The 27,374-nt window shown below is 32.9% G+C and overlaps 2 protein-coding genes across 5 annotated transcripts in view; both read right to left on the reverse strand.

Annotated features, from left to right (window-relative positions):
- arhgef12b (Rho guanine nucleotide exchange factor (GEF) 12b) overlaps positions 1-13,387 on the reverse strand; it is a 99,006-nt gene extending 85,619 nt beyond the window's left edge. For 3 of the 4 annotated variants that reach the window (XM_048189548.1, XM_048189545.1, XM_048189549.1), the window contains exon 1: positions 11,910-13,387. In XM_048189548.1, the coding sequence (XP_048045505.1) occupies positions 11,910-11,941 (32 nt within the window). In that variant the 5' untranslated portion in view covers positions 11,942-13,387. The remainder of the gene's footprint in view (positions 1-11,909) is intronic. The other variant, XM_048189547.1, reaches the window with a different exon arrangement.
- A 2,770-nt stretch (positions 13,388-16,157) lies between these two features.
- tlcd5b (TLC domain containing 5b) lies at positions 16,158-27,120 on the reverse strand. Its single transcript, XM_048186598.1, has 3 exons — positions 26,782-27,120; positions 19,977-20,179; positions 16,158-17,125 (listed from the first exon to the last, which is right to left on the reverse strand). The coding sequence occupies exons 2-3, from the start codon at positions 20,170-20,172 to the stop codon at positions 16,593-16,595; spliced, it is 729 nt and encodes a 242-aa protein (XP_048042555.1). The 5' UTR covers positions 20,173-20,179; positions 26,782-27,120; the 3' UTR covers positions 16,158-16,592.
- Between the last annotated feature and the right edge of the window lie 254 nt (positions 27,121-27,374).

Consider the following 27,374-nt stretch of genomic DNA (forward strand, 5'->3'; position numbering starts at 1 on the left):
TCCCCATTCACTGCCATTTTAAATCCATAAAACTAGAAAATAAATGAGTCCTCCTTAGGATGAACCAGTTTCACATAATACACTCCCTGCAATCTGTCAAATCGATCTGGTTGGTTGTAAAATGTCACATGTACACAAGTCTAAAACTGATTTGACAGACACTAGGTACCAGCAGACTTTATAAGTGTCAATGTGATTTTATATGGAGCAAGCACCTGTCATCATAGCAGGATGTTCCTGATGGTATCTTTCCCACAATCCTATGTCATGTGCCGAGGGTCTGATCTTTCAGATTCATAGCTAAACACGGCTCCCCTCCAACTGTTTGTCCAAAATGTTGTATTGGTGACAAGTCTAAGACTTATCATCTGATAAAGATCAGAACAGACAGTCAAAAGCTAAAATACTGGGTCAAATTCTGGTCTGTGAGGTTCATAATCCTGAGTCTAGGTCTTGTACAAGAATTTCATGTGACAATATTATTTAAAAAATAAAAATAAATAAATACATTATATATATATAAATAAATATATCTATTTTATTAGTTAGTGCCACATTTTGAAAAGTGTTTTAATCTATTTAATTTATTCTCAAATAAATTTCTAAAAAAATAAAGTTCAAAACGTAATATTTTGAGTTACTGTTACTGTTTTACTAAATTCTGTTGCATAAAAAGTGCAGAATAAAAAGAGTTTTAAGTATGCAAATGTAGGCAAACAATTAAAGTTAATTTACATGTAAATAATCTTGTTTACTATTGAAAAAACTGGGGTTATCAAGCAGAAGTATTGCTAAAAGGGTTTAGCTAAAACCCATAAAAAAAAAAAAAAAAAAAAACACTGATTAAACAACAGCCCACTGTTTAAGGTGTTACATGACCTTATTATCAGCTTAACACCCCGATATATTTCAAACGAAATCCAATAACGAACTGATGTGACGTCATTTCGAACAAAATCAGGCCAAAACAAAGTTCGTTTTGTGTTCGTTTTGGAAGTTCAAAACAATTTGCCAAAGCAAACTTTCAGGAAAAGTTTGCTTCAGCTGCAAAACACCTTCGTACTATCATTGGTCCATGACGATAACGTAATAGGAGGTGTGCGCCGAGGCTCCGCCTTCATTCGTGTGGAACCCTTCTCTGACTCATTTCGTCTTTAGAGTTTGTTGAGGTAAGATCTCCGCAGGTGAAAATATGAACACACTGGATAGCCGCTTTATAGTACAAAATGAAGTTGTGCTTCTGATGAAATGAGGCACTGACACTGTTTTTCATGTTTGATACGGTAAAGCTGCTTGATTTTAAGCAAACTATTGAATAAAGTGCTATATAAACGTGACTGGAGTGCTATTTTGCAGAGCTTGTGCTAACATACCAATGTTGTTATGATCAGATGCTTTTCTTATGCTTTCTATAAAAATGCTTGCAGTTTTCTAATTTTTGTTGTGTTTATTTTATTACTGAGAAGAAAGTGTACATCACGTATTTACATAATCTAACCATCGCTCTCAGCAGTGTGGGCAGTGTAAGATGTCAGATATCGCTGGTCACGCATTTCGAACTTCGTTTTACTCCCAAACGAAGAACGAAAAAGAACTTTGTTTGAAGTATATTGGGGCCTTTAAACATAATCAGTGATTATACATGTAAATGCTCTTATTGAGGTTGCAATTTACTAATACTTTCACATCAAGATAAGAGATTTAGGGTCAGGAATTTCAGATTGTTCTGTTGTTAAACTTGTTTGATACATTGACGAATTGATGTCTAAAGAACCCGTCTGTATCTTAAAGAACGAATACTATATATTCTGCTAAACAACAAATATTTGTGCCATTCTCTGCATAACTAAATGTGTTAGTAATGGCTGTATGGAGGAGGCCTGTGCTTCACTGTTGTTTTTTTAATAATGAAATGCAGTGGGCTGCGGTGTTTACAGTACTTGCAGGTTCACACTTCAAACTTGATTAATGTAGCAGTTTTATTGGCCTGTTCAGACCAGAGGATAATCATAAATTAATGAATCCATTATATATCTTGCCACAAGGAGCACATTAAAACAGACTCAATATTTTAAGGCAGTTAAAAGCTAAATCTCCCTCTTGGCCTTGTTTCACATGGTAAACGTAATGCGATACGTATACAATCTTATACACAATCTAGAGCTGTTATTAACGATTATTTTGGTAATCGGTCTATTATTTTGATTAATCGAGTAATCTGATTTATTTTTTTATGGTAATAAAAATATACCAAAGCATTTAGGCAGTCATTTTTGGTTCAAATAAAATATCAAAAGCAAGTAATCATATGGTTTTATAGAACAGCACTGTTAAAACACATAAAATATAAACAATCAATGTATGTACATTATGTATTATAACAAATGCCTGCAGAGGACGACAATGGCCTGGTGATTCTTGTTGTTACACTTTACAGCAGATCAAATTCTTGTTTAATATTGGCCAAACAACATTTAATTCAAATGTTCACTTAATTTTTAATGTTTGGCCACTTCTTTATGATACAAATGCTACAGCCACTGTAATCTCTTGAACAAGAATACGTGGACATCAAAACATGCAAGCTCAGGGCAAGGGTTTGAACTTTTATTTTGCAATCGCGATGAACAGTTTGCATATTTAGAAACATATTGATGTATTCTCCTCTGTTGGCGTAGGTTTATAAATGATTTACGTTACAAATCTGATGAAATGGTGCACAAGCAACCCAAACTCACAGCATATGCAGAGATAGAGTTTGAGATGCTCCACGCATGTAAATGATAACAGTTCATGTGGAGCAGCATTTACTGTGAACGGAGAATCTCAATTAAAGTGCAGGGCATATATTAATTTAAATGAATTGCTGCTTTTGTGAATTCACCATAGCAGTATGCTACAAATAGTTTTAAATGGTTTTACTACATCGTGCAGCCTTAGAAAACGGTCTAATAATGCAGTTCATGGATTCTCGTCCATGGAATGCGCCACTTCTGGTATTTTGCCGTTACTCGACACGGGTAAACTGCAATTGAGGATTTTTTTACAATCGAGTACTTGAATTTAATTGAGGAATCATGACAACCCTAATACAAACATACAAAAAAAACATTCAACCAAAGGCCATTTTAAACTGCCTATATGGCTCTCTTATTTGAATTCATACAGAATGGCCATGTCATAAATAAAGTAACAAAGCAGCTCAATTTCTTCCCATGATGCTCTGCTGGTGGCCGGCAGCTCTGTCAGGAAGAGCTTGTGGCCTGGCCCAGTTGACAGACATTGTTTATTAGTGATGTCACCACTTCCCGAGAGGGCCTCGGGGGTTACAAAAAAAAAAAAAGGGGAAAAAAAAAAAAGACCACAGATCAGCGAAATGGTGTGACAAAGAGCAGGCTGTATGATACAGCCTTCAGCAAACATTCAGTGCCATGATACTTGCCACATGAATTCAGATACTACAAATAAGAACAAAACATTTTTTGGTGTCTATTTAGTTGGTGTTAGTGTAGTTAGATATCATTTCAGCTATAACCATATGGGAGGTTATGAGGACTCAAGATCATGTTTGCAATGTTACATATATTATTTAGTTGATGTTACAGGATGGAATACAGTATTACCGTAATACTGTATTCTGTACTGTAACATCAACCAAATAATAATATGCAAACAAGACGCCCAAAAGGAAGCCAGTTTTTTTTTTTTTCCTTTTTTTCTTATGTTAAGTTCTTATACACATTAGGAACACCATAAAGATGAGTGAGTAAACAATTACAATATTAAATAATTCATGAGTAACATTTTCCCTTAAAAGCTACAAACTGTAGCAATAAGTAAAGTTTGATTTCACGATCTAAACAAAAGTGCTGTAAACATCTGAATTTCACAAACAATAAAAATGATGTCCCCATCAAACAAGCATTATCTACATTATCTTCATGAGCAGTAAACAAAAAGTAGAACCCAATCAAGGCACAAGGAAAGTGCATTTAGTCATTTAAAGGATTAGTTCACTTTAAAATGAAAATTACCCCAAGCTTTACTCACCCTCAAGCCAACCTAGGTGTATATGACTTTCTTCTTTCTGATGAGCACAATTTGAGAAATATTAATAAATATCCTGATGCATCCGAGCTTTATAATGGCAGTGAGCAAGGATCAACAAGTATGAGCTGAAGAAAGTGTCTCCATCCACATCCATCCATCATAAACATACTCCACGCAGGTTAATAAAGGCCTTTGGAAGCGAAGCGATGCGTTTGTGTAAAAAAATATCCATATTTAACAAGTTATGAAGTAAAATGTCTAGCTTCCACCAGACCGCCTTCCGTATTCAAATTATGGAAAAAATGGAACTGGTGTCACGTCAGTTAAGTTTTTTTCGTAAGTTGAATAGGGAAGGGGTAGGACGTAGTGTTTTGAATGGCAAGAGTTTTTTTTTCTACACAAATTCATCGCTTTGCTTCAGAAGGCCTTTATTACGCCCCCCCGGAGCCGTGTGGAGTATGTTTATGATGGATGTGGATGAGACACTTTTTTCAGCTCATACTCATTGATCCCGCTCACTGCCATTATAAAGCTTGGATGCATCAGGATATTTATTAATATTTTCCGATTGTGTTCATCAGAAAGAAGAAAGTCATATGCACCTGGGATGGCTTGAGGGTGAGTAAAGCTTGGGGTAATTTTCATTTGAAAGTGAAGTAATCCTTTAAAGTAATTTTTCCATGATTTCTAGTGAGAAATAAGTATTGTAGTCAACATTTGCCTGGATATGACTAATTCTTCAAATTAATTTGTTCTAGATCATTAGACATTCAGTTACGGTGTCTGAACCTAGGTTCCTTATTAGGCGTTTTCACACAAAAACACCACCTGTGAAGTCATCAGGGCAGTGGCCTTATGTTTTGGACACAGCTGCTGTGTTACTATGAAACCCAACAGATACATAACTTGACTTGCTTTCTCACATCTGCACTATTTTTAAAAGCACAAAAAGCTTTTGTGAAGCGTTGAGATTAAAGTGGTGTGGTGACGTACAAAAGCTTTCCAGAAGAAGAAGGCTTCTGACTCACTCGCTACTGCCAGACAGTTATTCAGACAAATGACAAGAGGTGAGCGGAGCTTTGCTTTGGTGAGACGTCTTCAGAAAAGAGCCGGGAGAAACTTTAATATAGCCAGAAGAATAATTCTCTAAAAATGCCAATATGTCCTCTGAACTCACTGCCAAAACTCTAACCGCCCAGCGCAAAAAACAGTCTAGAAATGCAGCAAATAAAAGTCATTGATACAACACACAACTCACTGTCTGCCCATCAAGTATGTCAGGTCATCTTATTTATACAGCGTAATATATTTATGTGCAACCACCATGCTACCATTTATGTGCATTTAAAATTTATTACTGACTGACCCAGATCTACTATCTTACTGAAGTATAAACACATGGTCCAAAATTATCTAATGAATTTATGCCATTTGGAGGATTGGAGGATTTCTGTCCCTCCATTGACAGCTACGCAACTACCTATTTGATACTTCAAAATTTTCATAAAGAGATCGTAAAACTAATCCATATGAATTGAGCGGTTTAGTCCAAATGTTCTGAAGAGACACGATCGCTTATGTTGCTGAACAGATTTAAGTTAGGCTTTTATTCACATATAAACATTTATCAACTCGCACATCAGTTATGATAAACAAAAGCTCAAGCATGTTCGCTTGAGGATAAAGTATTTAAGGATAAATATAACAATAATAATTAAAAGATTTATATAATATTTTTATTTTACAGAAACCTTGTATGAAAAAATGTGTGGTTATCTGTTAACATGCAAAGCAGCCTATGACTATAAATAATTAGAAAGGTCTAAGGATTTATTATAAAATATTATATTATTACGATAAAAATCTGTGACAGTAAATTCTTTATTTTAACGCTAAGTTAAGGATTTTGAATTAATCACATGCGTTAATGCATTAAAATTGACAGCCCTATTTATAATGCAATGCTAATCAAACTAATTTAATCAATGCTAATCAAAATGTTTTTTCAAACACTCGACTGACGTTATGAAGTGAGTTATGAAGTGAGGTTCATAAACGCTTCTAATGTTTGGAAAGTTTGTATGTTTGACTTGTGTTGCTTTTTCAAATGCAATGCTCTCAGATGGAGCATCATTTACAACTGATACACAAAGCCACTCTTCACTTATACATATTTATATAATAAAAGGATGCAATATCAATCACACTAAGCCAAATCGTGATTTCGGTTCAATTTCGATTAATCATGCAGCCCTATTACGCAGCATGTTTGAGCTTCCGCAAGAGGTTTGTTCTCGTGCGTCAAACAAGTTTTGTTGAGCTTCCGTTTATATTCATTTATCAGTGTTTATACATGAATATAAGCCTAAATTCAATCTGTTCATCATATAAAGTGATAAAGTGAACTACCCCTTTAAGATTACTGACTAACTAGCAGGTTATTTACTAGCCAAAGCCTGTTTATACTCACATTCAGTACTTGGCTATAGCGTTATATGTGGATGCTGTGCATAAAGCTTCCATTTAAAGGCAGTGTAGGTAAAAAATTTTGCTCCAAATTTGTTTAAACTTTCTATATATATCCATGCATAATTAAAATGTAAGAACTCTGATAAAAAGAGTATAAAAATCGAGTGACTCTATACCGTTTAATCTGTATTAAACACAGCTCATTATTTCCATCCGGGACGAAACATAGGATTGGCTTAGGCGACTGTCCCTCTCTCGCAACCATGGCAACCACCCTTTTGCCACACATAACCTGCCCACTTGCGCGCGCACGTTTGATTTGGGGAATTCAAGAGGCATGGATCCTAGGAATACCAAAACAATGGCAGAGAAACAGCAAGCAAAATTCACAGTACCGGCCTATGCAGTTAGTGAAGGCAAACCAGGCAAAAAAAGGAAGACAGTAACAGTACAAGAAAAGGCAATGAACAAAAAGTCTTTGGATAAACAAAGAAATAAAACGTGAGTTAATATCGGCGTGGCTTTCCAGCGATGGCGAGAACTGAGGGAACTCAAGGGGCTGAAAAGTGACTCCTTGATGGCTTTATTTCTGCTGGACAGGTAAATCTTTCTTTTTGTATTTTGATCATACATATTTTTTTGTTTATTTGTTCATGAAGCATGTGTCATTAGCACACATAACTGCGTAATATAGCTAACATAACATTACTTAGCGAGCCGTAGTAGAGATGATAAATAATCTATAGGCCTAGCTCAAGATGATAGCTATAGTGTTGAATTGTGCATAATTTTGCTTTAGATAACTAAATACATGTTTAACAGATAGTAGGCCAAACGTTACTCCGCATCTAGGAACTTTTCTGAGAACTATATTTACCCTCTGTCTAACTCTTTTACCATGTTCACCTGTAAGTTTACCTGCACGGTTTTTTTCGCCTTTGTTTTGTTTTTATATTCTCTACCTATGTTTACTGATGTCTTTATCTTGTATCTGTGTGTGTCGTACACACTTTGTTGTATGTGTATGTTATTATTTTGTGTCTGCAATGCAGTTGTGAGTTGATATTTGAGTGTATGTTACTCTGTTTATCTGTAGAACAACGTATATGTTATGAATCTTACACGAAATTCATCTTCATCACAGTGTAAATGATGGTAATGGAAAAACGTGTATCATGCAACCTGTTTTTAGCTTTGCCTTATAGATAACTAGCTCGTTAGCGAATCAAAAAATATATATTTTAAACTTTACCAATATCAATATGCTAGCTTGATAGTGAGTACTAAAATACATCTTGTTTGTTTATCTTCATAATTATAAAGTTATTTTTATTACATGTGATTCTGACATGATGTCACTACATGCACTGTGCTCCTTCCTCTCCGCTCGTCTCAGGTAAATAATGCGTCTTCCAGCTCAGTGGTCGGAGTCGCACGTTCATGCGTTTTGGGGGCGTGGCTTTGGAAGGAGCCCAGAAGGGAGGGGGTGGAGTGAAATAATGAGCTGTCTTTAAAACAGTCGTGAGAGGTCTACAGACACTCGATTTTTATACTTTCTTTTTCAGAGTACTTACATTTTAATTATGTATTGATATATAAATAAAGTTTAAACAAATTTTGAAAAAAAGTTTTTTATACATTTTTTTACCTACTCTGCCTTTAACTTAAATTATTTTGCTAAAAAAAAAAAATAATAATAATATTTTAAGACTACACTATTAGGAAATAACAAAAACATTGATCATTCAACTTGACTACATTTTAATGCTATTGCAACCACACCACAATTTTAAAGGACTCCATCTGTGAATCTGAACCTGTGCAGCCAGTTCAATTTACAATACTCTAGCAAAAACAATACAAAGTTTCAGTGGCAACAAATATTGCTAACAAGAAGCATCTTTACACATGCAACACTGATGCTTATCTGAACTTTTCTTTTCAAAATAAATATGAAATAATGCAAATAAACGTCCATCTGCAAAATCCTGATAGTTCATGGTAATGTTTAGCTGAGAGCAGGTGGCCAGTTCTTGCCTCTGAAGGAGAAAACCTGTCTCTCCTGTTAAATATCATTGAACGTCACCTCACAAAACCAGCTAGACCCTGACACATGAACTGAGAGAGCTTCAGCCCTGCTGTGCACTACATCTGTATTTCACACAGTTTGCAAGATTGATATTAATCAAAAAAGCGTGCATTGGTGTCAAAACGCAATGTCACACAACATGCACCAAAGCACAACTCTGCACACAGATAAGATGACAACACATCAGAATAACCAGCATCTTGTGCGTTTTGCTCTTTGAAATGTGCGTGAATAGTCGAGTAATAGAGGTATCAACTCAAAAGGTGGAAAACCACAACACGTTGAGTCTTACGAGCAGCATTAGCAGAACATATCAAGCATATCTAAAGTGTTTCCTGTCACAAGCTGTGTGCTCACAGGCAGTGATAAATGGTCAATCATGAACAAAATGTTCATTTTCATTCCTCTAATGTGGCAATTAAAGGATTAGTTCACTTCAGAATTCAAATTTCCTGATAATTTAGTCACCCCCATATCATCCAAGATGTTCATGTCTTTCTTTCTTCAGTCAAAAAGAAATTAAGGTTTTTGAGGAAAACATTCCAGGATCCAAGGTCCAAATTGCAGTTTCAGTGCAGCTTCAAGGGGCTCTACACAATCCCAGATGAGGAATAAGGCAGGGTTTCTGCAGGTTTCAACAAATCTAATTTAATGCTTTTTAATGCCATTTTTTTCATTTTTAATGCCATATATGTCACTAAATATCGATAGATGACGTCATATGGCAATTAGAATATTCATCATGTCACTGTTGCATTCGCATTCTGCCAAGTGTCAGCCCTTTACATTTGTTTGCTTCTCTGCTGCTACCCCTTTTGCTCACATAATATATTTTAATACAGCCAAATTCCCAATAAAATTGTTTCATCTACATATTTTTCTGTTTTTGTTGTCAGACAATATGAAGTGGTGACTGAAACGCGGCTTGACATTAAGCCTTGTCATTCACTTGTACGAGTAAAACAGTTGCTTGTCCGAATTTTTTTTTTTTTTGTCGTGTAAATATAAATTAAAAAATTTCTGAATATGTCAGCTTTGACATATTTAAATCTGCATATTTGTGATAGATTAGTGAAATCTTTGTGTGATTGGTAAAATGTATGATTCATCTTTCATTTTAAATTCTTAAATTCGATCAATAAATTTAACTGGAATAAGAAACAAAGGGCTGTTAATCAAATTAAATCATTCACAAATTTGCAATAAAAAATTACAACTGCATTAAATAATGTTATGGGATTTTAAGAAATGTTGGGGAGAAATGATACTTTTAAAAATTAAACTAAACCACCAGTAGGTGGCATATACAAGTATATTCGTCACAACACTTTTTTCTTGGAAAAAAGTCGCAAAAGGGGTCTGAAGAGTTGCTAAGTTGGCAACACTGATGCAGCCTTCCGTCTCCATGTCCCAGCCCGCCGCTGTCCAAAACGACGTTGCGGCAATTTTGCACCGACCGGAGGCAATTACCAATTTGGTTCCATGTATGTATCACAACAATGTGCACATTTTGTGACAGCAATTCAAAGTTATTAATTATGAAGGCTATATTCAATATTTTTATTTTATATATTTTAATTTATATATAATTATTTTTCTTTTTTTTTTTAAATGATATACTTTTTTAACAACAAATGCTCGTCTTGCATTGCTCTGTGATGCGCCACGCTGGAAAGGCCACATGTGACATAGGCGTGTTTACAAAGCAAACATGCAAAGACTAAGTCAAACGCCCTTTACAAAAAAAAGGTGAAACAATTATGTCGGACAGTTTTGAAATTGGAGGAGAAAACGAGATGGAGTTTTTCACCCTACCGCGGTACTTCCGTCTACGTCACACGTGACCTTTCCAACGTGATTATGTAATGCGTGCTGCATCGCAGAGCAGTGCAGGATAAGCATTTGATTTTGTGGATAAAAAGTATGTCATTTTTTTTTTGAAAATGACTGATCGTTTCGCTAGAAAAGACCCTAACTCCTCGGCTGGGATCGTGTAGAGCTCTTTGAAGCTACATTTAAACTGCAATTTGGACCTTCCACCCATTGTACCCCACTGACGTCCACTATATGGAGAAAAATCCTGGAATGTTTTCCTCAAAAACTATAATTTCTTTTTGAATAAAGAAAGACATAAACATCTTGGATGACATGGGGGTGAGTACATTATCAGGAAATTTTAATTCTGAAGTGAACTAATCCTTTAGCGACTCGGACCAGAGTCAAAAGGTGAACTAATCAATTCTGCTTCCTGTACTAGCATAGGCGGCTGTGATGTGACAAAAGGAGGAATGACTCAGATCAGAAGACCCTGAATTAATCATAATTTGTCATTGGCTGCATTATCATTTTTCAGAATATGATCAATGTTTGCGTAAGTAGATGTGTTGGGAGAATCTGGCTATTGAAAATGTAACATTTAACTTAATTCAAATTACTTTAAAAAAGATCTTCCCATCACTCACAGTCCTCCGGGTTCTTCTGAGTGACTAATGCATCACCAAACAAACACACAAACCACACACCGTCACGATAAGTGTTTTTGCTTAGAAAAATATTCACATACATCGAGTTTATCTGAAAGGAAAACAAGTACATTTGAGCTGCAAGGTCATAAGGTCATCAGTTTTCTTATCAACTCGACAATTTTGTGAGAAACAGGTTTGACTGCATGTCTCACACATGAAAGACCAAAGAAAACAACTTCAAACTGGATTATTACACTTGTGACAATGTTACCAATCACGCTTTTTAAGATCGGTTCAGCGTTAAACACTGAACATTAACTTAGGTTTGGCTTCTGTATGGGGATCTCTTGCTCACCCATTTCAACAGGTGACTAAAACTCGCCTTACATAAAATATACATGTACCATGGTACATTGATGTGTATCGAGATATTAAATAATTAGCATATTCATGTGATGCTATTTATATAGTATTCAAAGGTATTTCAAAGAATACCATGGTACTACCAAAAACAATGAATATTTGAGCTCTTTACTACAACAACACCCATGCTACAGTTACACCATGGTAATACCATGGCATTTTGATAATAAACCATAGTAGAAAATGACAATTATGTTCATATACCAAAGTTTTACATAGTATCCCAAGGTAGTTATGATGAAAAAATGTATTCCCACAAGTACCCATATAGCCTATATTTTGTTGAAGACTGCCAGATTCGTCTCAACAATAGGCTATAGTGTTTAGGAGATGAATAAACAGTGTTATAAACCTAAGACAGGTCACTATCATTATCATAAACACAACCTTGTAAATATTATGTCATCATTTACCTCTCAGCAAGCGTGGACTGTGTGCCGCTCATTGGGCTTTCCTTTCTTGATTTTCTTCAGCTCTTATCCAATTAGCATTTTACCATGGTAAAACACCTTTGTATTCGAAAGAAAAATAATAAACAACGACAACAACGACAACCGGGTGGCACTTCTGAATTTTGACAGTTCCGTCTTGATGTTTACGGGAGTGTCTCCTCTTGAATGGAGAGAAACAGAGAGAAACAATCTTATGTTTTATATTTCCACGGTTTGTCTGTGTTGGTTTTAGTACGCTGTGTCATTTGACTGAAGCTCTACAGATCACAAAGAGTTAGCAAAGCAAATCGATGTTAAAAGCAAACACAGATGATCAATGGAGGAAAACTCTTTCTGTCTGTCTGAGACGCTTCATCATTTTCCCAGCCAAAATGCCACCACATAGACCGACAGGCTTCCCCCTCGCCTCCGTTTGGATACAGTCGCCTTTGTCAATCCCAAACCACGACTGGAAGTAAACTCAGAGAAACAATCTTGTTAATATGTTGCCTTACAAATGAAAGAGACTGTCCGGTTGCATTTCGCGTCAGTCCGAAAGCTCTTGGCTCATTTTACAGTCCCAAATGTTACTTCGTACGTCTCGGCGGTTTTCTATCATTTCCCCCACGAAATACTTCCAACTCGGCATTCCTAAACAGAAGCAAATCCCATAGGCGAAATCTTCTCTACTGTAAAAAAAATTTTTTTTTTAGTACAGACTACACCACCAATTGAATTGGTACAGTAAAGTAAGTCTGTAAACTAAATATACATCCTTTTTAGGCCCCTTACACGCTGAATGGACTTTTTCTCCATAAGAATGTATCCTGTCCTCTCCAATGTGTGGAAATCTGGGAAATTCACTCAACGGATGGATTAAAACAGCCACACGGTTCAACCTTTCATCACAGTTCCTCTCCAACCTAGTCCAACTTCCAGAATTCCCACATTTTCCACTACAAAATTGGTAGAAAACTTTACAAATCGTTTGATGTTTGCGCTAGAGGCAACGGTATAGTTCCCAATTCAGGAATTCCGCTCAAAAAAAGCTTCGTTTCAAAGCGGCAATAAAATACAATCCAAACTTGACGAATGTGCAACACATATTTCCTCTCGCGAACAGATTCCCTCTTTTCGTGGAATAATTTGTTTGGAAACTTTGGTTTAGTCGGGTCCTTCCCTTCTTGTCTCCATGTTTTCCAAAATTCAGTAGTTTTTAGCCGTTCTTTTTCCACCAAAATCTGTACACCAAGAATTCAGTCTCTATACAACCGCAAATAAAGAAAACATACGCATATGTGTTGTCACGTGTGTCAGTTTCGCGCTGTACGAAGATAAAAACGATTAAGAAAAAATCACAAAAATCCAGTTAATTCCTGACTTTCAGTAAAATCACATCCCGGATTCCTACGCCTGCTGCGCCGCTTCACCTCCTCTTGCGTATCCTTCCGCAAACAGCAATATCGCCTCCCAAGTGTTGTAGACTAGCCTACTAGTTGTCAGTGGCAAATTAAGAACATTACTCACTCACTTAAACGAGTAAATCAAGTAAGTTGGTTTACAGATTAGCCAGAAACTGCAAAGAATAAACAAAGCCACTATGTTAATAATGATACTTTCGAAAGAAGCAGATCAATAGTTAAATTAATGCGGAAATCATAGGCTAACTTTAGATAATATAGGCTACATTCATATTTATCATATATTGTATTGTATTATTCAACAACAACACACACACAAAAAAAACATAACCTGCTATTATTCATGGTCATGTTATCATGTTGTGTTAAACAATGACAGATGATTTATAACTTAGGCTATAATATAATTATGATAAGACCAAATAGTAAGGAGAAAATAAAACAGAAATAAAAAAATATGGAATAAAAGACTGATACAATAGAGCTGTGATTTATTGGTCAATAGCGATAAGGAGAATATTTAAATCTTTTGCGCCACCTAGCGGTTGAAAAGTTTTGAATCATGTATGAACAGCAGAACAGCAGACATGGTTGAGAAGAGGGTGAGGGCAAAATTTTGGTTTTCTTTCCAAAAATTGCACATTTGTTGCAGTATTGGCTCCTTTCTGCCTGCTGAGGAAATACAGTACCAGCTTTTGTGACAAGCTCAAGGACACCTTCTGGCTCAATAGCATTAGCAGATGAGCACCGTGAGTGTATGTCGTTGTACTTCCCTGTTTGATTGCACATTCATGTTTATGTGTAGGCCCTAGTTGTGTTTTTGAGCACTTTGCTTTGGTGTTCGTAACACACAGTTCATTAAAATACACATTTATGCGGGAATTTTAAAGGTGTGTTTTCCAGACCTTGGAATGTGTATAAAATATTAATATGTCATGGAAATTAATTATGTGTTAATATGATATGGAATGACAGATGTCACAGAAATAAGTCATGAAATTTAAAATCCTAATATGTCATGCAAAACTTGTGGACATTAAAGGATTAGTTCACTTTCAAATTAAAATTTCCTGATAATTTACTCACCCCCATGTCATCCAAGATGTTCATGTCTTTCTTTCTTCAGTTGAAAAGAAATTAAGGTTTTTGATGAAAACATTCCAGGATTTTTCTCCATATAGTGGACTTCAATGGAGCCCAAATGGTTGAAGGTCAAAATTACAGTTTCATTGCAGCTTCAAAACGTTCTACACGATCCCAGACGAGGAATAAGGGTCTTATCTAGAGAAACCATCGCTCATTTTCTAAATATATATATATATATATATATATATATATATATATATATATATATATATATATAAAATGCTCATCTTGAACTAGCTCTCTTCTTCTTCTTCTCTATTTGAATTCCAGACACTGCTAAGTGTATTACTGCCCTCCACAGGTCATAGTTTGATCTAATTGTTATATACTTGCACTGGCATATTGTATATGACAATTTTCAAACTTTGACCTGTGGAGGGCAGTAATACACTTAGCAGTGTCTACACTGCTGGAATTCAAATAGAGAAGAAGAACAGAGCTAGTTCAAGATAAGCATTTATGGTTAAAATGTATAAAAAAATATATTTTTTTTTAGAAAATGAGTGATGGTTTCTCTAGATAAGACACTTATTTCTCGTCTGGGATCGCTGTAAACTGTAATTTTGACCTTCAGCCGTTTGGGCTCCATTGAAGTCCACTATATGGAGAAAAATCCGTTTTCTGTTTTCATCAAAAACCTTAATTTCTTTTCGACTGAAGAAAGAAAGACATGGACATCTTGGATGACATGGGAGTGAGTAAATTATCAGGAAATTTCAATTTGAAAGTGAACTAATCCTTTAATTAATATCTTAAAGGTGCAATGTATACATTTTAACTGCAACTAACGGCGCACACCCCTCCTTTTCGCAGAAGCTACAGTGGCCGTCTGGCCGACACAACACAAAGATGTCATCGTCTGAGACAGCAGAGAGTAGCCATTGTGATGCAATGAGGTTTCTTCCTACTTGTAACAAAGAACGGTCTCTTCTTCTAATTAACCAGACGACTACTACTACTTCATGTGTATTCAACTAAGTGACGATGCAAGCTGCCTTTAGAAACATCAATGAACATAGTGACAAAACGCGATCTGTAGAGCAGTTTGTCCATTTAGGGTTATTGTAGAAACATGCCGGCGCATAATAGCGACTTGACATGGAGGGGGGACCTGTGGTGTATGAGATAGAAATGGCTCATTCTAAGGCAATAAAAACATAACAGTTCATTATGTAAGGTCTTTATACACCACTGAAAACATAGTTATGTATATTATATTGCATTTCTTTCAGTAGATCCTCCCAAATTTTACACATTGCATTTAATATGCCAGGAAAAAGTTGTGTAAATTAATAAAATCTTAATATGTCAAGGAGTAATATATTAATGTTATGAAATGAAATGGAAATGAATAAAATCTTAATATGTCATTGAAAAGTCATTAAAATTAAAATCTTAATATGGCATGCAAAAGTTGTGTAAATTAAAAACTTAATAATATTATGTCACAGAAATTCATAATTCATTAATATGTTATGGAAAAGTTGTGAAAATTTAAATTGTAATATGTCATGCAAAACTTGTGAAAATTAATATCCTAATATGTGGAAAATAGTAATATATTAATATGTTATGGAAAGCAATGAAAATTAATAAAAAATCTTAATATGTCATGGAAAATTCATTAAAATTAAGTTAATTAAGTCTTGCAAAAGTTGTGGAAATTAATAAAATCTTAACATGTCATGGAAAAGATCTGAAAATGAATACAATCTCAATATGTTACTGAAAAGTTGTGGAAATTAATAATACTTTAATATGTTATGGAAAAGTTGTGGAAATTAATAAAATCTTAATATGTGGTAGAAATGAACAAAATCCCAATATGGCATAAAATTGAAAAAAATCTTTATATGTCATGGAGAATTTGTGTAAGTAAATAATAAAATTTGGAAGAGTCGGGAATTGGAAATAGGACATTTTTCTAGTTATGTTTTAAATATTTCACTTTTTATGAGTGCAACCTATGTAAATGTATCCAGCAAAAAGTAATGAAAATTAATTGGTGAAAAAATGGTGTAGGAACTGTATTAATTAACACAATTCTTCGAGCTACATATATTAGCAGTTTAGATTTGCCATTTTTTCACAGAATGACCTATTTCAATTTATCAGCACGTCCATTAGAATCCTCCAGCTTGTACTGTTCCTTCCATCGCCTGTATTTGGAGCGAGTTTTCCTGCAGGCAAAACGTGCAATGTCCACCATGAAGATCCAGGAGAGAGTGTAAATAGCCACCCCACAAACTTTCACTATCAGCGATGGCCTTGGAGAGGTTAATTCACAGTACAGCATTCTGCTGCCAACACCGATCCTCACAGAGGCAAACAGAAGAATGAAGAGCAGGTCCACCGCATCTCCAGCTAAACTGTCATAGCGGCCCATGCGCTTGAGGAACCAGCGGGCCTGCAAGAGCGGGTTGGTGATCTCGCTGCCGAAGAGGACAGCGCAGGTCTCGATGCCCGACTCGCCAAGTCCCAGTGCCAGCAGGATTCCAAAGATGCTCATGGTGTGGTGGGCCAACATCACCGGACCCTCAGTGCGGAAATACACACACCAAACCATGTCGAAGAAGAAGTATCCCAAGCTGAGAACAAGAGCCAGGATCTGGAGAGGTGTGTTTTCAGTGCCTATCAACAAGAGGAGAGTCAGAAGTCACTTCTAATTCATTATTAAAGACTTCATATTTGTATTATTATTATTTGTATTATTTCCGGAATTTATTTTTAATTATTTAAATTGAACTGATATATTAAAAAAAAATAATAATTTTTTTGGCTCATAGCCTAAAGATACTTTTTTTTCCCCCTCTTTTTTCTTTCTTTCTTTTTTTTTTTTTTGGCTAAAGGCTCAATAAACTGTTCCAAAAGATTCAATAAACTGTTCCAAAAGTTGTAGAAATTAATAATATTTTAATATGTTTTGGAAAAGTTGTGGAAATTAAGATAAATGTTCCGTTAAAAAAAAAAAAAAATGTTTAAAAAAAATGTGTTTTTGTTTTTTTGTTTTTTTACTATTATTTCAAAAGTCACGCTTTACAGGGTCATTTAAATTTCCTAATAATTTAATAATTGACAGGATTATGTTTAGTTTCATTGTCTTCTGTTTAATTTCTTTGTCTCCGTTTTGCCTGTATTAGTTAATAATTTTCCTTGCTTTCATATGTTGCCATCAGTTTCCTGTGTTCATATGATCATCTCATGATTACAGATAATGTCACACAAGGGGTTCTTGTTGCGTTGCTTGTTATCTCTTGTATTTAAGGGTACGTTTACACGACAATGACGTACTAAAAACCAAAAAGTTTTTCCTTTGCATTTTTTGAGTACAGGCAACAACAATGTCCCTGTTCATATGGAGCCGCAAAAACAAGTGAAAAATGCTGTATTATGCTGCCAGGCCAGTAGTTGGCGATGTCACTTTGTAAGGAAACACTAAAGCCCTATAAACCGAACACATAATACACATGTGCATGACATAACCGTTTTCACAAATTCGTGTTTTTGTGTTTTACACGGACACGATCACGGTATCATTTGTAAAAACTTGCACGTTGAAACACGTTTTTCAAAGGTTTGCGTTTTCAGGCCCCCAAAACGTTGTTGTCGTATAAAACCCAAAGTATACTTCACTTTTTATGTGTACGCGAGAGTCAGCGTACAGTGCGCGTGACGTGGATTTTTTCATTAGAAGAGTATGCGTGTGCTGTACGCACACCGCTGGATTTTGTAACCGCCTGTATTTGTACACGCAGGTTGCACATGCGCATTAAATTTTTTTTGCAGTAATTAATTTATCCACAAAGTGGCAACTGTGCCCTGGGGGCGTCGATTCACAAGGTAGTCAAAGAAAAACTGCATAAACAGAACAGACGGGAACGCATGCAAGCTACAACAATGATGGAGGCCTACATAGACAAGAGATTGTGTGAAGAAGTTAGAACTTTCATTTGTACAACTCTATCATGAAAGAATACAAAGATGTTTACATGGGTTGTAACTCGTAGCGAGAGATTGCTCTCGCTACGAGTGCTTGGATTTTCTCTTATTTGGATTACCCTTATTTGTTTTATTGTGTTAAATAAAGTTTCTTAATTGGGAAGTGATCCGTTTCCTCACATCTAATAGAATAGAATAGACCTGAACATAACCAAACATAACTGCTGGTAACACTCTTGAAACTTTTAACCCAAAACTATATGAGCCATTAAAGCCTTTCTTTTTTATGTTTTGTCTAAAGGTTCAATAAATCTCCATTAAAAAAAAAAAAAAATAGTATTGTTTCATAAGTCATGCTTTATAGGGTTCAAATCTGCAAGAAATAAAAACTAAACCTATTTATTTTGTTATCACATGTCTTATGGTGAATAATCTATGCATGCACAGCATTGCCCTCAGGCAACTGAAAGTTTTCTTAAGCCCTATGTTTAGTAAATTTTTCTTTAAATGATTACAACCAATTACAAATGTCAAGAAAGTACCAAAGAACAGTCCAGTAAGGTGTGGGAGTCACTATCAAGAACCATTTAAAGGTGGGACGTCCTGTTCTGACACATGGTCACATGAGCACATGGTGTGAGAAGAAGGCAAGATTATTTGCTTTGAACTGTACATAAAAAATATATATATGTGTATGAAGGTATAGAGAAGCCTTTTGTCAGGTTTTATGAAGTTTTTTTTTATTTTGCATGTTCAGAAATTCAGTTTCTCTTTTCGTTGCCTCAGGGCAACGTTGTGCGATAAGAGATACTTTTCGAGGATGTTTTGGACAATACCTCACATTGGCCATAATGTATTATAAGAAGGGAAGATGCAGGGTTCCTGGGTGCGCAGGAACACCCAAAGTGATGTGAAAAAATTGTAACATACACCTCTATTTCACAGCAGAGAAGAACTGCTTTTTGTACGCAGTGAAATCTTATTACATGAAGTACATTATATGACATGACACACTACATGATACAGACCTATGCATGTATCAAATTCAATATATCAATGCCTTTCAAATGTTTTTCCCTTTTTACTTAATGATTTCTTTTTTTTATTTGATTTTGATGATAATTTTCTCTATGATTCTGTACCATTGTTGCACAACGTTTCCCTGAGGCAACGAAAAAATATTTTGGGGTGGGGGGCCAAAAATGTTTTTTATCAATAAAATGTTCCCAAATTAACCAAAAACATTATGTGGAATTTTTTTTTTTTTTTCGTGTCATCAACATATAGAGTAGAGGTTCTCGCGAAAAAAAAAAAATTAAGTCAAAATCTGAAAATTTTCATCAAGAATGACATTCCTTTTTTGATGACGTCACTCTGGCAGCTTGGGCAGAATATTCTCATCCACTCCCCTCCAGTCATCAGTCTGCTGCAAGCTAGATGCACTAAAATCAAGCCCTCTATTTTATTCACATTCAATATTTCATTTCATTCAGAAATACATCACAATACTGTAAAACAAAAAAAACGAGGCAGGATAACTTACCTGGGTGTGTGAAAGGCCATGGCCCAGCAATGAACCCGATGTAGGCAGTCACACAGACGCTCACGATGCCATGGAGCAAAGTTACCAGCCTGCAGTTCCACTCATAATCTCTATCACTGTTCAAGTGACACAGCAACATGTACAGAAACAACCAGCCAATCAGGCTGCAACTAGTCTCAACAATCAACAGAGGCATCTCTGCACTGGAAAGACAAAATACATAGAAATGTTAATAAGATATTACCAGCAAATATTAGAAATTCATGTCTGCATCAGATTTATTATAGATAAACTTGAAATAAAATTAACTTTAAATAAAATAAATTAACACACATACACATACTTGTATGTATAGTTTGCAGGGACTCTTCATAGACGTAATGGTTTTTTATACTGGACAAACTGTATATTCTATCCCCCTATACTACCCCTACCCCTAAACCTACCCATCACACAAAAATTTCTGCATTGTTTTGAATTTCAAAAAAACACAGTTTAGTATGTTTTTTTAAGCCATTTGTTTTACGTTGTAATATGTCATTACATATGACATTTGTGTCCTCATAAACCATGTATATAAGAACACACTCACACACACACACACACACACACACACACACACACACACACACACACACACACACACACACACAAAACTTATTTTATTCAAGCAACATTCCTTATAAACTGAAATAAAATGAATAAACACTCTATGACCCCGCCCCCTTCCCCCCCCAAAAAGAAAAGAAATAAAAACTAATTCAAAATATTAATAAGAACTGTAATAGTATCTAATCTCAGTAATAATAAAATAACACTGGCATCCAATCAAGACAATTTCTTTCAGAAGATTTTTCTCTATTTTTGAATTTGACAGTGTTTAATACGGAAGAGGATTAGGGCCAAGCAATAATAAAAAAATAAAACCATCTCGAGATTAAAGTTGTTAAATTTCGAGAAAAAACTTGTTAAATTTCGAGAAAAAAGTCTAAATAAAATGTTGAGAATAAACTCGTTCAATTACGAGAAAAAAACTCATTAAATTTCAAGAAAAAAGTCGAGATAAAATGTTGAGAATAAACTCGTTAAATTACGAGAAAAAAACTTGTTAAATTTCAAGAAAAAAGTCGAGATAAAATGTTGAGAATAAACTCGTTAAATTACGAGAAAAAACTTGTTAAATTTCAAGAAAAAAGTCAAGATAAAATGTTGAGAATAAACTCGTTAAATTACGAGAAAAAAACTCGTTAAATTTCAAGAAAAAAGTCAAGATAAAATGTGGAGAATAAACTCGTTCAATTACGAGAAAAAACTCGTTAAATTTCAAGAAAAAAGTCAAGATAAAATGTTGAGAATAAACTTGTTAAATTACGAGAAAAAAACTTGTTAAATTTCAAGAAAAAAGTCAAGATAAAATGTTGAGAATAAACTCGTTAAATTACGAGAAAAAAAACTTGTTAAATTTCAAGAAAAAAGTCAAGATAAAATGTTGAGAATAAACTTGTTAAATTACGAGAAAAAAACTTGTTAAATTTCAAGAAAAAAGTCAAGATAAAATGTTGAGAATAAACTCGTTAAATTACGAGAAAAAACTTGTTAAATTTCAAGAAAAAAGTCAAGATAAAATGTTGAGAATAAACTTGTTAAATTACGAGAAAAAACTTGTTAAATTTCAAGAAAAAAGTCAAGATAAAATGTTGAGAATAAACTTGTTAAATTACGAGAAAAAAACTCGTTAAATTTCAAGAAAAAAGTCAAGATAAAATGTTGAGAATAAACTCGTTAAATTACGAGAAAAAACTCGTTAAATTTCAAGAAAAAAGTCAAGATAAAATGTTGAGAATAAACTCGTTAAATTACGAGAAAAAAACTCGTTAAATTTTGAGAAAAAGGTCGAGATAAAATGTTGAGAATAAACTTGTTAAATTATGAGAAAAAACTCGTAAAATTTCAAGAAAAAAGTCGAGATAAAATGTTGAGAATAAACTTGTTAAATTATGAGAAAAAACTCGTTAAATTTCAAGAAAAAAGTCGAGATAAAATGTTGAGAATAAACTCATTAAATTACGAGAAAAGTCATTAAATTACGAGAACAAATTCGTTAAATTATGAGAAAAATGTCATTAAATTTCAAGAAAAAGGTTGAGAAAAAATTTTGAGAATAAACTCGTTAAATTATGAGAAAAAAAACTCGTTAAATTTCAAGAAAAAGTCAAGATAAAATGTTGAGAATAAACTCGTTAAATTACGAGAAAAAAACTTGTTAAATTTCAAGAAAAAAGTCAAGATAAAATGTTGAGAATAAACTCGTTAAATTACGAGAAAAAAACTTGTTAAATTTCAAGAAAAAAGTCAAGATAAAATGTTGAGAATAAACTCGTTAAATTACGAGAAAAAAACTTGTTAAATTTCAAGAAAAAAGTCAAGATAAAATGTTGAGAATAAACTCGTTCAATTACGAGAAAAAACTCGTTAAATTTCAAGAAAAAAGTCAAGATAAAATGTTGAGAATAAACTTGTTAAATTACGAGAAAAAAACTTGTTAAATTTCAAGAAAAAAGTCAAGATAAAATGTTGAGAATAAACTCGTTAAATTACGAGAAAAAAACTCGTTAAATTTCAAGAAAAAAGTCAAGATAAAATGTTGAGAATAAACTCGTTAAATTACGAGAAAAAACTCGTTAAATTTCAAGAAAAAAGTCAAGATAAAATGTTGAGAATAAACTCGTTAAATTACGAGAAAAAACTCGTTAAATTTCAAGAAAAAAGTCAAGATAAAATGTTGAGAATAAACTTGTTAAATTACGAGAAAAAAACTCGTTAAATTTTGAGAAAAAGGTCGAGATAAAATGTTGAGAATAAACTTGTTAAATTACGAGAAAAAACTCGTAAAATTTCAAGAAAAAAGTCGAGATAAAATGTTGAGAATAAACTTGTTAAATTATGAGAAAAAACTCGTTAAATTTCAAGAAAAAAGTCGAGATAAAATGTTGAGAATAAACTCATTAAATTACGAGAAAAGTCATTAAATTACGAGAACAAATTCGTTAAATTATGAGAAAAATGTCATTAAATTTCAAGAAAAAGGTTGAGAAAAAATTTTGAGAATAAACTCGTTAAATTATGAGAAAAAAACTCGTTAAATTTCAAGAAAAAGTCAAGATAAAATGTTGAGAATAAACTCGTTAAATTACGAGAAAAAAACTCGTTAAATTTCAAGAAAAAAGTCGAGATAAAATGTTGAGAATAAACTTGTTAAATTATGAGAAAAAACTCGTTAAATTTCAAGAAAAAAGTCGAGATAAAATGTTGAGAATAAACTCATTAAATTACGAGAAAAGTCATTAAATTACGAGAACAAATTCGTTAAATTATGAAAAAAATGTCATTAAATTTCAAGAAAAAGGTTGAGAAAAAATTTTGAGAATAAACTCGTTAAATTATGAGAAAAAAACTCGTTAAATTTCAAGAAAAAAGTCAAGATAAAATGTTGAGAATAAACTCGTTAAATTACGAGAAAAAAACTCGTTAAATTTCAAGAAAAAAGTCGAGATAAAATGTTGAGAATAAACTCGTTAAATTATGAGAAAAAAACTCGTTAAATTTCAAGAAAAAAGTCAAGATAAAATGTTGAGAATAAACTCGTTAAATTACGAGAAAAAAACTCGTTAAATTTCAAGAAAAAAGTCGAAATAAAATGTTGAGAATAAACTCGTTAAATTACGAGAAAAAACTCGTTAAATTTCAAGAAAAAAGTCAAGATAAAATGTTGAGAATAAACTCGTTCAATTACGAGAAAAAAACTCGTTAAATTTCAAGAAAAAGTCAAGATAAAATGTTGAGAATAAACTCGTTAAATTACGAGAAAAAACTCGTTAAATTTTGAGAAAAAGGTCGAGATAAAATGTTTAGAATAAACTTGTTAAATTATGAGAAAAAACTCGTTAAATTTCAAGAAAAAAGTCGAGATAAAATGTTGAGAATAAACTTGTTAAATTATGAGAAAAAACTCGTTAAATTTCAAGAAAAAAGTCGAGATAAAATGTTGAGAATAAACTCATTAAATTATGAGAAAAGTCATTAAATTACGAGAACAAATTCGTTAAATTATGAGAAAAATGTCATTAAATTTCAAGAAAAAGGTTGAGAAAAAATTTTGAGAATAAACTCGTTAAATTATGAGAAAAAAACTCGTTAAATTTCAAGAAAAAGTCAAGATAAAATGTTGAGAATAAACTCGTTAAATTACGAGAAAAAAACTCGTTAAATTTCAAGAAAAAAGTCGAGATAAAATGTTGAGAATAAACTTGTTAAATTATGAGAAAAAACTCGTTAAATTTCAAGAAAAAAGTCGAGATAAAATGTTGAGAATAAACTCATTAAATTACGAGAAAAGTCATTAAATTACGAGAACAAATTCGTTAAATTATGAGAAAAATGTCATTAAATTTCAAGAAAAAGGTTGAGAAAAAATTTGAGAATAAACTCGTTAAATTATGAGAAAAAAACTCGTTAAATTTCAAGAAAAAAGTCAAGATAAAATGTTGAGAATAAACTCGTTAAATTACGAGAAAAAAACTTGTTAAATTTCAAGAAAAAAGTCGAGATAAAATGTTGAGAATAAACTCGTTAAATTATGAGAAAAAAACTCGTTAAATTTCAAGAAAAAAGTCAAGATAAAATGTTGAGAATAAACTCGTTAAATTACGAGGAAAAAACTCGTTAAATTTCAAGAAAAAAGTCGAAATAAAATGTTGAGAATAAACTTGTTAAATTTCGAGAAAAAACTCGTTAAATTTTGAGAAAAAAGTCAAGATAAAATGTTGAGAATAAACTCGTTAAATTTTGAGAAAAAGGTCGAAATAAAATGTTGAGAATAAACTCATTAAATTACGAGAAAAAACTCGTTAAATTTCAAGAAAAAAGTCAAGATAAAATGTTGAGAATAAACTCGTTCAATTACGAGAAAAAAACTCGTTAAATTTCAAAAAAAAAAGTCTAGATAAAATGTTGAGAATAAACTCGTTAAATTACGAGAAAAAAACTCGTTAAATTTTGAGAAAAAGGTCGAGATAAAATGTTGAGAATAAACTCGTTAAATTACGAGAAAAATCTCGTTAAATTTCAAGAAAAAAGTCACGATAAAATGTTGAGAATAAACTCGTTAAATTACGAGAAAAATCTCGTTAAATTTCAAGAAAAAAGTCGAGATAAAATGTTGAGAATAAACTCATTAAATTACGAGAAAAAACTCGTTAAATTTCAAGAAAAAAGTCGAGATAAAATGTTGAGAATAAACTTGTTAAATTACGAGAAAAAACTCGTTAAATTTCAAGAAAAAAGTCGAGATAAAATGTTGAGAATAAACTCGTTAAATTATGAGAAAAAAACTCGTTAAATTTTAAGAAAAAAGTCAAGATAAAATGTTGAGAATAAACTCGTTAAATTACGAGAAAAAAACTCGTTAAATTTCAAGAAAAAAGTCGAAATAAAATGTTGAGAATAAACTTGTTAAATTTCGAGAAAAAACTCGTTAAATTTTGAGAAAAAGGTCGAAATAAAATGTTGAGAATAAACTCGTTCAATTACGAGAAAAAAACTCGTTAAATTTCAAGAAAAAAGTCTAGATAAAATGTTGAGAATAAACTCGTTAAATTACGAGAAAAAAACTCGTTAAATTTTGAGAAAAAGGTCAAGATAAAATGTTGAGAATAAACTCGTTAAATTACGAGAAAAATCTCGTTAAATTTCAAGAAAAAAGTCAAGATAAAATGTTGAGAATAAACTCGTTAAATTACGAGAAAAATCTCGTTAAATTTCAAGAAAAAAGTCGAGATAAAATGTTGAGAATAAACTCATTAAATTACGAGAAAAGTCATTAAATTACGAGAACAAATTCATTAAATTATGAGAAAAATTTCATTAAATTTCAAGAAAAAGGTTGAGAAAAAATATTGAGAATAAACTCGTTAAATTTCGAGAAAAAAGTTGAGATAAATTGTTGAGAATGAACTCATTAAATTATGAGAAAAAAGTCGTTAAATTACGAGAACAAATTCGTTAAATTACTAAACTACTAATTTAATGACTTTATTCTCAACATTTTATCTCGACTTTTTTCTCGAAATTTAACGAGTTTTTTTCTCGAAATTTAACAACTTTAATCTCGAGATGGTTTTATTTTTTTATTATTGCTTGGCCCTAATCCTACACCTTAAATAAGAGATAAGTTATAAAAAATCCTAAAGAATATCATCTCAAAATAGATATTAAGATATACATAATCTGTTTAGCGAATATATTTGAAATTCCTGTCTGCATTAGCATTTATAGTTATGGTTATAACCATAAAAATATTGTTTTTTTTGTGTGACTGAAATAAAAATAAACATTAACTGAAATAAAATATTAAAAAAATATATATTTTATTCAACTAGTTGCTAAGGCAGCATTCCTCATTTTCATTTAGTTTAACCTGATATACTAAAATAAAAATTAATAAACTATATACAGTATATATATATATATATATATATATATATATATATATATATATATATATATATATAAAGCAAAACTAATAAAAATGACAAAAACACAACAAAATTACTAAAGCTTTATTTAACTTTCCAATTAAAATAGAAAATAGAAAAAATGAATTAAAAAATATCTATAATAGCATTTAAAAAAATGGTCTGCATACAACAAAGACTATTTTTGAATTAGTTATAAAGTTATTAAAAAACACTAATGAATATCTCAGTAGAGTGACTTAACTGTTCAAATGCATTTTGCATGTACAAACCTCAGATACAACTCAAGCGCATGAACCTAAACATCCTGGTAAATCCATGAAAGCAGCTCCAGGGTTCTCCTCAACCCACTGCACTCTCAATGCACTGAGAATAAACATCTCCGACAGAAAAATCCTTCCTCTCCCGAGAGTGGTGTGACACAACAGACACAATCAGAGTGTAAAACTACAATACTTCTGGTCGCTCACTTCCTCTTCTCCATGCGGCCTCAAGCAGCTTGAGCCTCTTATGAGATTAGACTCCTTACTCCCAATATACCCATGGATAAATTCCAAACTACATGGAGCCATTCATCTGCCCATCCTATGACCTAACATGGGGGTGATGATTTGTGCCCTCATAAACTTCCAACTTTAATTTCATTCAAGCTGTACTGTAGTAAGAAGGGAACTGGGCCAACGAGGGAGGTATTGTTTAACGTTTTAATGTCAGGTGCTGGAGGACGTCAATAAAAAGACACAGGATTAGTTTGAGTCACAGTGTCTAATCAGACTGCTAATAGAGAAACACATGAATGCCAATCATACATGTTGCATTACAGTTTTCTGAACAATGCAGTAGTATTTCATGCATATGTAAGTCT

Source organism: Megalobrama amblycephala, linkage group LG4 (genome assembly GCF_018812025.1).
Source record: "Megalobrama amblycephala isolate DHTTF-2021 linkage group LG4, ASM1881202v1, whole genome shotgun sequence".
NCBI lineage: Eukaryota > Metazoa > Chordata > Actinopteri > Cypriniformes > Xenocyprididae > Megalobrama > Megalobrama amblycephala.

Excerpts from the sequence above, each read along its gene's own strand:
- tlcd5b (XM_048186598.1), bottom strand. The coding sequence starts at position 20,172 with ATGCCTCTGTTGATTGTTGAGACTAGTTGCAGCCTGATTGGCTGGTTG. Across the intron at positions 17,126-19,976 it reads ATGGCCTTTCACACACCCAG|GCACTGAAAACACACCTCTC; the intron begins GTAAGTTATCCT and ends TCTTGTTGATAG.